This window comes from Falco punctatus (genome assembly GCF_963210335.1).
Source record: "Falco punctatus genome assembly, chromosome: 4".
Taxonomy (NCBI): domain Eukaryota; kingdom Metazoa; phylum Chordata; class Aves; order Falconiformes; family Falconidae; genus Falco; species Falco punctatus.
In genome coordinates, this window is record NC_137583.1 from 94,959,913 (window position 1) to 94,973,457 (window position 13,545).

Here is a 13,545-nt window from a genome sequence, read left to right on the forward strand (position 1 = left end):
TCCTAAATTAGTTAAATATTTGTGTAAAAGAAGTCTTTGGTACAAAACAATAAAGGTTTACATATTAAGCATTTTCTGTCTGTTGCTGTGATGTGTAGTCTGTTGCCTAAAAACCTCTTTTAATTACTTCCTGTCTCCATCACTAATACTGATGTCAGAGTTGTCAGCATGGTTGAAAATTGTTGTGTAGCTAGGACCTCACGGGACAAGTTTTCTGTTGATTTTAAAGGAAGGCAAAGAATTTACCCTGGGTGTTTTAACCACAGAGTTGCATTTACTCAACACTAGCTCCATGACACATAAAAGCAGTGCAGCAGTCTTATTCCAACAGAATGTGTAGGCTCAGCTGTAGCTCTTTTGCTTTTAAAATTCACATACCAATGGACACGCCTAGACCCCGGATGCTGAATCAATCCACTTGAAGATGACAATGACCTGCTTAAGAATGTTACTTATTGATTCGGTTTCTAAGAGGCCAAGCTACACACCCAACCTTCAGTGTGATGCTCTTGCTTTCCTAGTAACTTTCAAAACACTTGGTTCCTAGTTGCAGCAAGAGGTTTAAGGTAGCCCACCAGTTGTTTGGGTTTATATTTTTTCCTGGTTTTCCCCCTAGTTATACACTGTTATGTCTAATCGGTGAACCAGAAGATCTGGCATCACGTTACTACATTCAGGAAACTGGAAGCCAAATATTAAGGGGAAAGGGGGATAATAAGTGCATTTGAAAGCTGTAGCCACTGATCACAATTTGCAAATCATCCTTCTGCTAATAACTGGCTTCAGAACTGCTGATTATGCTACTAAGCAAGCTGAAGAAAGAGTATCAATGGTAAAAATGGCATCCAAGATAAATAACTTCTTTTTAAAACACCACTTAAACAGGGGAGGAAAAAAGGGAAGGAAAAAATAAATATCCATTTCTGCTTAACCCCTTCTTGTGTCTCCTAAACCTATTTCACAATTTTATTTCAGAGAGTTGGCTGCAGCTCCATACTGGGCAGACTACTGTTCAAAAGGAGAACAAACAGGTCCCTCCTTCCTCCCTCTCACCTTCTCCCCAGGTTCTCCCCTTTGCACTTGCTGCCATGCTGTTCAGCCCACAACAGCTCTAGGACTCAAGGCTCTCCAGCTGCTGATTCAACTCTCCCCCAGAACCTGACTGGATTATTTAATATATTTTTTCCTTTTGGTACAGCAGTAACTCTTCCAATCTCGCACTTCCCATTTTCTTGATGCGTAAGTAATGTGCTTTCTACAAAGACTGCATGAGTCTATGTATAGACTCTTCTAGAAGGACCAGCCTCAGGGAGGGCAGCTTTTGGACTGGCTTGTGTAACCATGAGGGGAGAAAACAGAGAGTACATCACAGGAATAGCACTTTGAAATCCTTCATTGCTAGCTGTGAGCTGCAATACCCATGTCTGAAGATAATGACTGCACAGTTTACCAGGTACCCAAGCACAGACTGGGCTACAGCCTAGCTTAAATTAGAAAAGTGCCAATATTTTGTTCTTGGATTTTGTGGCTTTGGTTCTTCTATGCTACAACAGCTATCAGTGTAGCCAGTAGTAACGAGCAAACAAAAAGCATCCTGATGATCAGACAGCCTTAAAGAGGGGAGAAAATTACCCTCAACATGCTTTTAGGAGCAGAAAAGTTCAAAGCATCTCCCACAGTAGGAATTCCCAACTTCAGCAGAATGTCATTACTGTGCTTCTGCAAACGGAGTGCTTCCTTGCTGCAGCAGACTCTGCTAAACCTTAACAAGCACAACCACCACCACAAATGGGTTTTGTCATCTCCCAAATGTGCGTGGATCCAAGCAACCTTAGGCAGCAAATGCCAGCAAAACTTCACGGTATCTTTCTGAGCCCAGCTTTTAAAACAGCTGCTTTTCATCCAGGTGCTGTCTTTGGCTAAGCAGCAAGTAAATTTGAAATTGGTGCTGTGTCTGTCTGTCATCAAAGAGAAACAAGCGTGGTATTTGTGAATTGGTAGCACTTCAAAGGGTAGCCTCGGTTTTGCCAGGGATTCTTCACAACACGGTACAATCCGGTGTATTTTCTCCATGACTGAGCCCAGGCATTAAAGAACAAACATCTGAGTCCCAGAACAAAACATTTAGACAGTAACACTCTTAGCATTTACAGAACCCTTCTTCACCTTGAGTTACTGGCAATCAGCTAATTTGAGGTCAGATGATGTGCAATGTAAAAGTAAACATAAATTTAGAATAATATGGAGAAATAATTGAATCATATAGGAATTCTCTGGTGAAGCAATACAAAGAACAAATTTTGACTTGAGAGGAAAGATAACCATCATATTAGACCAAACAACTTCTACTAATTGCTGTTGCTATGGGAAGTGTGATAAGAGCAGCAATCAATGTAGGATATCAAAAGTTGCAGCAAAGTGGTACAGGATGATTATAGATAGACTTCTACCACTGAACAGGTGGAGTCTGTTATCTAAAGAAGTGCATGCTATTTTCATTCCATCATTGAACCAAAAGCCTAATACAGAAGGACCTGGCATGCGCAGGAGTTCCTCTCATATTCACCCACAGAGCAAGCTAAAGTTACCACCGAAGGAATAGCCGAGCTAGCTCTTCCAGCAAGTCAGAGAGGAAAGGAACAAATACAGTCTGCCACCTCCATCGGCTTTCCTCTTTCTATATATACGTAACCATTTTTTCTTCTAGAAGGCTGACTCTGTGGTAGCAACCAGACAGTTCTGCAAAACACTTCCAGGGTGAGTTACCACAAGTATGGTCAAAAATATTGAAAGCCTTACCGATCTAGACACTGTAATTAGATCCATACTTATATTTATTTTTTTATTTTTTTTATGAAACCATCCTTCAGTTGCACTTGCACAGGTGGGAACAAAACTGTGGCCATAACATAAATGTTATGAGGGTAAATTAAATAGTGTTTGTGGGAGTTTCAGATACTACAGTGGTGAAAGACAAAAACGGACAGCAATTTTTATACAGGGAGAAGTCTCAAAACAAATGCCAACATAATGCAAAATAAACATTAACAACAAGTTACTTGTTTAGACATTTCGCTACCATAATACGTTCCCTGTTTGCCCTCAAAGGAACCTTGTGATACATTTCCAGCTGAATCCTAAGGAACAGCCATTCCCTTTGGACTTTCCCAAACCATACCAACTTAGTACTTGCTCAGACACTGTAGGTTATATCATGAGCAGCTTCCAGCAGAGACCAGCCTAGCAAGGATCTGACTGGATCAACTCCTATCTGTTCACGTGTAAAACCTGCTGTATGAGAACGAAAGATACCCCCAAATCTAAACCCCAGTTGGGGTAACACACAGTGCACAGTAAGGGCTTGTCTGCACTAGGGAGAACAACTAAAATGTCCCATTGTGGAAGCCAGTGTGGACCCACTGGAGTTCATGATGCGAAGAGCTAAAGCAGTCACACCACTTCACTGCAACCAACGTTTCTGACCCGCCAGTGTTTAAACACGTGCAGAGTAGGATAAAAATACCACTGAGGATGAAAAGCTTTGATGTACAGCACCAGAGAGGGCCATTATTAGCAAAGGTGGAAGATGTTCACAAAACCTTCCTCTCCAGAAAAATCGACAGGATTATGGATGAAGGACCTGCTAACCAATTAAATTGTTATTTGGCTACTGCTTTTCAGGCAAACACAAGGATAGCCCACATTCTGGGTAACAGGCAGTGTTATGAGAAATATGAGAAGACAAATACACAGGAGTACATATTTCTGGCTTCTGGCTGTATCAGACATCATATATATGAAGTCTGGGAAACACTCTGGCCAGGAGGTTGTAATAAATTATTTGGATGAAACCTGTAAAATTACTGTTAAGTTATGCAGCAGTGCTTCCACTGCTCAGAGCCACAACAGTCCAAGAGACAAAAACATTCTGGGAAGTTGCAGAAGTGGAGTTTTAAGCTCTTCTTATTTTTGCTGGTTCCTCAAATACTTGGCTTTTGCCTGAGTTTAAATTAAAAAAAAAAGTTAGTTTTGTCTAGCTTGGTACTCTAAAGAACATTTGGAAATACAAATCCACTACTGGAATTACTCTTTGCATCACATTTTACAAAAGTTGTTGCCAAACAAAACCCAATAAAACTGTCTCCTCTTCCCTATTGCTGTCAACAAGGTGTTGGTATCACCACTTAACAGGGTCATTTATATGCTAATATGCTTAAGCACAACCAAAGTAAGAAAAAAAACCCTGCAAAAAAATATATTGGGATGACAGGAGTGCAAGGACCAGCAACTTTCCTCTTCCTTCCAAAGGTGTGATGTTTAACGGTTCAATCTTCAGATGAGGCTTTTATCTAAATCATACAGTGTGCACTACGTATATAAAAAGGATATACAAGAAATTGTACTTGTGTGTGCTGAGAGGGAGGATGGAATCCAAGCCTGAAGACTGGTGGAGAAACTAACCCAAAATAGAGCAAGCAGGAGAAAAAATAAAAAAAGCCACCCCACAAAGAAAGGAAGAAAGTGGAGTAGCTTTTATGGGAACTGCAGCCCTTTGTCATTCTTCTATCATTACCACCTCCACAGTGGTATAACAGGATTACCTGATCTTATTCACTTTTTTGGATTTTTGCCTCAGACAATAGTCACTCTCTCCCAACATTACTGAAGCACTAAGAAATGAAGATTGCATAAAACCCCCATTGGACAAGAATTGATTTTGGCAGCAATGTCAGGTTTGGTAATCTATGCTTCCAGGTGAAGCTTCACAGGAATGGCTGAGCCTGTCTAATAGCCCAGTGCTGTCAAAAATACAAATTATTTCCCTCCCTCCATCAGCTGGCCAGATTAGCAAACTGAATTGGATCACTGAGTCCTCAGAGGAGCACTGGAGCTGACTAAGAGATGAAGCAGGTACTACACACCCAGTAGATGGGAAGGGTGGAAAAGGACTACTTTATACCATGGTAAAGACCTACTAGCTTAGCATTGTTCACATCATCTCCTGAAAATGAATTTCCCATTTACCCAGTGAGTTGTGCTTGCACAGCTGTTTTCTGGGGCAACACTGTGAGCTCAGAGAACTGAACTGGGTTAAGGAATATTGTATTAAAAGTAGCCTTTATTGTCACTTTTAATAATCTACAGTTTTTCAGTCCAGCTTGCTACAAACACTACCAGCATAACTCTTCAGATAAAGCAAGACAGAACAAGCGGCTGTGAGCAAGGGCTGCTTAAGTGTTTTGACAACACTACTGAAATACTCATCAGACTGGGATGGAAAAAACCATTAGCAGGTATGCAAGCAACTGTCCCAAAAAGTGCATCGAAGCTGGAATAACTCCAAACCAATCTGTCTTCCACTGGGCTGGTATACAATATTATCTCTGTAAGACAAGCCAAGAGCTAGAATTTCACTGGACAATACAATTTGTCCTTAAAGCATGCACAATTGCCATCTCTGAGACTTCCAGCTGTACAGCAGCCAACTCTGCAACTGCATGTGTTCATTAAAAGACTCCTCTTAGTCCAGAGTCAAAAACCATAGAAACACACCTTTATTTAGAAGCTTTTATGTACCTTATCTAACTGCATCTATTACCTCCAATAGAAAAATGACAAAATTTAACAACTGTCCCAATTTAAAGTAAGTTTTTATCTCCGATCTGTGCACCAAGCAATGACAACCCAAAATTAAAACCAGACTGTCTGCAACTATCTCTGAGCAGCATCGACTAGCATGCTCCTGTGCCACAGCTGTACTACAATAAAGCTGCTCAGCACAGCCACATCAATGAAGCAGATCCCTGAAGAACAACTTTCTCAACAGCAGCAGAAACAATTCTGGTTACTGTCAAGACAGCTAGGCTTAGCATTTTTTGGCAAAAACTGTGTGTTATTGCAGCCAAATGACAAGTGACAGATACCATGATAATGCCAATAAAAAAATACTGAAAATTCTGCATAGGCCTTCCTCTTTTTCTTCCCAGTCATGAGATTATTATTATTACTGGTAATGATAAAAATAAATTTAGATTCCTTCTATTAACTCTTTGGTCTTTCAATATTTATGGCTTGTGACTTACGTTTTCCTTTTCTTACTTTATAAGGGATGATGAAGTCTTTCTTTCCTTTTAAGGAAGCTTAAGAATCTGTCACAGTCACACAACTTCTGCTACATCAAGAAAAAAAAAACCCCACAAACAAACCACCACAGCGTAACCAGTCTTCTGCTACATCAGAAAGACTACCTATACAGCCATATTTTTCTGAAATATTAGTTCTAGGCTAGACTATGGAACACAGCTCTGAATGAGTGAACTATGTTAATTCAGATGTAGTAGCAAGGAGACCCAATCATGTTTTCCAGTCTGGTTCCTGAACACATTTTTCATCAGCCATTATGGTAACTAGGACCTTCTAGCATTGCTCTTTTTCTGTATTATTTTAGGACACTGCACTCTCTGGGTGGGGATCAGAAGCAGCACAGTCTTAAGACTTCCCCTTTATATTGTCTGTACATCCAGCCAGATGGGCCGCATGTTCAGCTCCCCTTAACCAGGCATGAACTGGGCTTCAGTCAACAAATTAGCATTAGAAGTGCTATGGAAATTTCTTTCTGAAAAGTCTCTGGAAACGAAAACAACTGCGTGTGCACACCCACAGCCCTCCTTCATGATACAGATGTCCAGAGTCTGAGAAATGATTGGACATCATGGATAATTATAAAATGGAATCAGCATTTACTTGTTTCTCATAACCTAACTTGCAGTTTCTGCTGTAATTTATAGGTCACCCAAACCATAAAAATAAACAGAAACCCACTTTTTTTTTTTCTTTTCTTTTTTCCTTCAGTTAATGAGAGACTCCTAGCATGCTCTGGAAGAAAGAATGAGCCTGAAGGAAAAACAAAGATAAGCCATCTCAATCAACAGGACCAAGACACATGTGGACAGTTTCTAAGACATGTTGCATCTCTGCTGATATAAATATATTCATATTGACCAGATATACTCTCTGCTTCAGTACAGACCCCTGCACCCTACAATCTGACTACCACCAACCCCTATGGCTTTGTCCCAGCCCACACCATGTCTGCAGTTCATTTGCTCTAAGCAGCAAGCATTCAAGGAGGTTTGGCACAAATTATAGTAACTACACATAGTATTAAATACACTTTTGAAAATATACACAAAATAAAACAACCCCCACATCTCAACTTCTTATTTTTTGCACTATATTAACAGCAAGAACCTGAAAAGGCTATTCTCTAATGCATTCTAATTTTCTTCAATATTCAGGAACATAGCATATGGAAAAATAACCAGGAAACATTGCTAGTTGTTGTGAACTTTTATTATTACTACTTCTTTTCGTCACCAGCAAAATGAAGCAGACTTAACTAGAGACCCAGGAATTTACATCCTCTTACTTTGGTCACTGTACTTTTATAGCCATTAGCTTCACTGAAATAATGAGTAAGTAGCACAATAAATAAAGCTAACTATAAATAAAGCATAGGCCTCTTCCTCAGTGAAAGTTATATAAAAAGCTGGAGTCCTGCTTTCCAGAGGCTGCCCACTAAAACTTAATTACACACTCAAATTGTAATTTAAGAGCTGCCCCTAACATGAGTTCCACGCGCAAAGGAAACCTCAGAGCAACCTTACACTGAATATGATGGTACTTTTAATAAGCACCGTCTGCCCCTTTGGGGAAAATAAATAATAATTTTAAAAAAGAGAATAAAGTTTGAATTAACAAAATTCATCGATTTCTAGCACAGCTGCAGCACACCGTGAACAGAGGCACTACTCAGCCTGGGCTTACTGATTCAGGGCTGTCCTCAGCTGCATTAACCCACAGGCAGAGCAGCAGCAGCAGCCCCCCAGTGGGGTATGTCCCATCCCCTCTGACTCCCTCAGTCTTAGTGCCAGTCTCCGGCTTGCAACACGAGAGCAGAGACAGCCACTCACACACAACTGCTCTCTGGTTGTGGCTCAATGACGCACCTAAGGCAAATGTAACGGTCTAGTGTCACAAAGAAGGGCCTTTTCTGCACCCACTCATGCCCACTTCCTCTCTTACTTCTTCAAGCACCAAGCTAGGCAGAAAACTAACTCTGCAAACCAGAAGTGGGTACTCTGCGACCAAGTTAAAAAGCTGGATTGGCTTTGTGAAGCATCCAGGCACCAGAGCCAGTCTAGGAAGCAAGCAGGACTGGGCTGGAGAGCAGGTGTTAACATAAAAGGAATGGGAGAAGAGGGCAGGCAGCTGGACCATCTCTTTGCAGCACCAAGCCATTAGGGTTCTCTCAGCTATATGAGTCATAGCCTCATACAAGCAAGGCTGGCTCAACAGCAGTAACTCAAAGGTGGGTAAGGTAATTCCACAGTGAAGATATACCTTAAAGGTATCTTTATAAAATATATTGCCTTCTATAACTGGGCCATCAAGGAAGTTTCTACCCTTCCCTGAAATTTCTCACCGCTCATTCCTCCTCTAATAGTGCCCCCTCCCCCCCCCCCCCCCTTTTTAAATGCTAATCTAATTGTTTAGGTAGGTCAACCTATGGACACTGAAATGATCAGTTAAAAATATCATTGAGGAAAAAAAAAGCAGCAGGTACTGGGGCACAGAAAAGGAGGGAAAGGAGCTTTGTGGTTTGAACCATTTCAGTGACCTACTCAGCAGCACAACCCAGAAGGTCATGCTGCTGAAAGCGCAAAGCCCGGGGTGGCAGCTAATAGTAAAGGCAGCCTTCAGCTTGCTTTGCCTTTTCAGCAAGCATCTTATGGGACTTCTTATTAACGGTACTGCAGAGAGTCCAAGCGAAAACAGGCATAGAGAACATAAAAGGACAACTAACTGTCTCCAGCTGCTTGTCCTTGACAGCCTAGAGCACTCAAATGTCTGACTGTCCTTGTCCCAATCTCTCCTCCATATATTACCCTCCTTCACCTTCCACACACACCTTATTTGTTCACAGGTCATTTTAGAAAGCTGTTTTGTTGTAATAATAAAGTAAAAAAGAAAAAAGAAAAAAATGCTTCTTCTGAGAAAGGAGTTTGTCCTTTGACTTAGTGTGCTGGAGTAGCCATGAGTGACAGACCCTGAGTTGGATGAGTGACAGACCGTGAGTTGGGACAACAGGTTCAACAGCTTAAAGTCAGTCAAGAAAGGAAAGCAGCAGCATCGAGGCAGACTTAGGCTGCTGAATCTGTGTATATTGGGATTTGCTCCTTTCATTAAATCTCAGGTTCTGTTAGATATGCACTTATCAGCCAGTGATGCACAGTATGAACACAGAAGGGAATGTACATGATTCTACGCTTCTACAGCATAACATAGACAGATGCCCTTGCTTTACAACTCCCTTTGCAAAACCAGACTGGCAAAAACCTTACCTACAGACCCTATCAAAAGCTGCAGAACATCTAGGCTGCTGAACATGAAAAAGACTGCAGCAAATACTGAGAGTTCATCAACACACAAACTGCTGTCTCAGCTTCAGACAGTCTGAGTCTTTCTGTAATGCCCAAACTAAACAGCATTTCTCCCAACAGGCAGAAACACTGATAAATAGATTAGACAGGTAGATCTATCAATGCATCTTTGGTGATAATGTTACACCAGCTAAAAAGAAAACTCTGAAATCCTTCCAAATGCAAATCATTAAAAAAAAAAAAGGGGGTGGGGGGGTGGGGGTGGTGTGTGTGCGGCATGTCGGCAAGACTGCTCAGATGTCCAGTCTACAAGCCCACCGTGTGGTTTGAAAACTTATACTCTCAGGCAGGAATTACTACTAGGGTGTAATTTGCTGAGCAGTTCTTTCAACAGTGGTGCTGGCTTAAGCAGTTTCCCTCCCAAATAGTTATTTTTAATCCAGACCAGTTGCTACAGCTTGGCCAATCCCACAGCTACAAAACAGTAGTACAAACACATCTGATGGGTGACAAGGGCACTTGCTTTAGCCTTGATGCTGCTAAATGAAATGCTAATAAAAAAACGTGAATGTTCCATGTCTGTTTCAATAGCAAATGAAATGCTTTAGTCTTAAATACCTTCCATAGTGGAATAATGCTAAACCATTTAACTTAAATTCATGATAAAAAAACTAGAGGCAGTGACTTGTAATTTGCTTATGTTCTAACCTTCATAGGCACATGTAAGCCTGCCCATTCAGTATACTTTTTAATTAGCACAGTAACTGTGTGCACATGTTCATATCAACTTAAACCTGTCTTTGTTTTTCAATTTACTTTGGTCTCTAAACAACAAATATTATATGAATATACAAGTTGACAAATTTGGTAACTAAAAGCATTTTTTGTTTTTTGTTTGGGTTTCTTTTTTTTTGAAGTGGCATAATATGTGCCACAGACCACATCACTGCAAAAAAATAAAGACCATAACCTCAAAACACTGGAGATGAAACCACCAGCTATTAGAAATCCAGTATTTAGCCAGAGTTAGGCAGTAGGGATTCAAAGTCCTATAAACCATCGACCACACAACAGGCAGGGATTAGCGAGAGTGTGCTTTTACATTTCCCAATCTAAGGACTACTGGATTCTAAAAAGTACTTAACTTTTCTGTGGAAAACCCCTAGTATATCTTGTATGGGACGATCAGAGATGATTTGTGATCCATTTCAAAGCTTTCCCTTTACCCAGTAACACTGTTTACTTTCTTGAATCCAAGGGAACACAAGCACATTTGTGAAGGAATTTGGGTTGATTTCAGCAATTTACTTCTTAAGTCTGGTCCACAAGACTGAACACCCCCACTGAATAAGAAAACTACTTTCAGAGCATTTTTTTTCTCTCCGAGAAGGGTATGGGTATTGTTGATTTCTTCATGTTCAGTAGAGGTTGACACTGACTGCAAAGCACTAAAATTTTTACTTGAAAGCAAAAGCCTACTTGAAACAGTGACTGTTAGAACATAACTTAATGGTGCAACAATCCTTTTCAGTAGTACCCTCCACATTAAGCCAATAGACACTTACTCAGGACTATGGTCTTGAATTTCACCCATGGTGAAAATTGGTGGGATGTTTTGGTAAAGAATGAATGTATTTTCAGAGGTCAGCTTTCAATTTCATGTCAAAAAGCCACTATCATTTGAAAAAACCCAGCCAGAAGCAAAACATGTTCTCAGTAACATGAAATTTAAACCACAGTTTTCAGATCACATCTTTTAAATATGAGCCTTTAAATATACTATCAATGATTTATCTAAATTCCAACGGGTACAGAAGAAACTACGATTTCCCCAAAACTTCATGGAACAGAGGGTACTTGTGACTGCCTACTTTGCTCAGCCACAATCCCTACCAGCCCACTGTTAGGGGAAATTAAAAAAATATTCTCATTGATAATAGATATACTATCCTAGCAGCCCAGAAACTCTTCAGATGTTTTATTTTATATAATCTTAAAAGCTGTATACAGAAATACTTTACTTCAGGCACTCAGAAATTGAGCATGAAAGCACCCCACATACAGGAGGAACATCAGAGTTTAAGCAGAATACTTACTCTGTGCCACTTTCAACCATTTGTGTTAGGAGGGAAATACCGTCTAGGTTTATAAATTCTTGAGCAAATGTAACATCCCGTGAGTAGTTGGCTAAGTCTTTCAGTGCTTCTAACTTTGCATCCATACTAGAAGACTGGATCCTCTCATGGAGCTGCTGTGCATTTTGAGCCTAACAGAGAAACAGAACATACAAAACAAAAACAACAAAAAAGCTTTTGTTACAATGGCAATAATTAACAAAACGTTAGCACAAGCAGGAACAATGTCCATGTTTAATATTAGTGATACTTAACACTTGCATGCTCAGAAATGATTAAGTAGCTCACATACTAGCTAATTTTCCAAAAGTATGTTACTCATGTATTACTCCATTATTATCTATAATTATTTGGATTGTTACAGAATCATTCACTGAGCAATGGATAGTTATCCCACTGTCTCAGGCAAAATGTAAGCATTACAAAAGACAGCTTTTGGCTTAAAGAGCTTATGTGTCACATCAATAAAAGTAGAAATGAAAGTAAAACAAACTGCATCAGACAATCTCAGTATAATAACGGCAGCACTTTTTTCCTGTCAGCGCTTACTCATTTACGCAGTTCTCATGACCTTTAACAACAATGACTATATACTGTCCTAATCAGGTTATATCAGTAGAGACCAACTTCAGCCCTTCTGCTCCTTCCTCTCCCTCTTCCTTTTGTTCACAATCAATTCAAAAACTCACATGCCATCTTACAAGAAGCATAGGAATAATTATGACCCACAAAATACTATGATATCACTCATACATCTTTATGCAAGTTCAATATGTGTGTGGACGTATCGCCTATTCTGCCCATTAATGTTTGAAATACAGGATGCAGGGACAGAGGCACCTCAGCAGGTTTGCCGGTGATACAGCCCGGGAGCAGCGGCTGCTGCCCCAGGGGCTGCGCTGCCGTTCAGCGAGGCCTGGGCAGGCCGGAGAGCTGGGCAGAGGGACCTCATGGAGCCCAACAGAGGCCCGTGTCGGGTCCTGCACCAGGGAGGAACAAGCCCCGCACCAGCACGGGCTGGGGCTGACCCGCTGGGGGGCAGCTCTGCGGGGAAGGGCCCGGGGGGGCCGGGGGGCGGCACGTTGCCCGTGGGCCAGCAGTGTGCCCTGTGGCCAGGAAGGCGGGTGGGACCCTGGGGTGCCTCAGGAGGAGCGTGGCCAGCGGGGCGAGGGAGGGGATCCTGCCCCTCTGCTCGGCCCTGGTGAGGCACGTCTGGGGTGCTGGGCCCAGTGCTGGGCTCCCCAGCTTGAGAGAGACGGGGAACCGCTGGGGAGGGCCCAGCGGAGGCTACGAAGAGATGAGGGGCTGGAGCATCTCCCCTGTGAGGAAAGGCTGAGGGAGCTGGGGCTGTTCAGCGCGGGGAAGGGAAGGCTGGGAGCGGGTCTTATCGGTGTCTGCAAATGTCCTAAGGGCGGGTGCCAGGGGGATCCAGCTGGGCTCTTTTCATCTGAGTATGAGGAAAAACTTCTTTACTTTGATGGTGACCGAGCCCTGGCACAGGCTGCCCAGAGAGGCCGTGGGGTCTCCTTCTCTGGAGACATCTAAAACCCGCCTGGACGTGACTCTGCAACCTGCTCTGGGAGAACCTGCCTTAGCAGGGCTTGGACTAGATGGTCTCCAGAGGCCCCTTCCAACCCCAACCATTTTGTGATAAGAAGCTAAACGGATATTTAAACAATGCATATTGCATTGTCTCTCTTGCCATATGAATACTTTAAAATACATGTCACGTTTTCAATTTGATGCATTCGCTTACCTGAACACAATACCCAAAAGCTTTAGTTAATAACTAGATAGCCAGTACTTTTCTCTAGAAAAATAATCCTCCTCACTACGTACAGATACTTGCAAAAGTCTATTTCCTAAAATTCACTTCTTACCTGCACCAAATGAAAGGTGAATGAGAGGCTATATGTCATTAGGAAATGAAATTAATGGTAAATTCTGCTAGAGTTATTTTCTCTGAG

The 13,545-nt window shown here is 41.6% G+C and overlaps 1 protein-coding gene across 4 annotated transcripts in view; it reads right to left on the reverse strand.

The window, feature by feature from the left end:
• Positions 1-13,545, reverse strand: part of ELMO1 (engulfment and cell motility 1) — a 311,558-nt gene that overhangs the window by 213,925 nt on the left and 84,088 nt on the right. For all 4 annotated transcript variants that reach the window (XM_080383306.1, XM_080383308.1, XM_080383305.1 and 1 more), the window contains one exon: positions 11,540-11,709. In XM_080383306.1, coding sequence (XP_080239432.1) covers positions 11,540-11,709 — 170 coding nt within the window. The remainder of the gene's footprint in view (positions 1-11,539; positions 11,710-13,545) is intronic.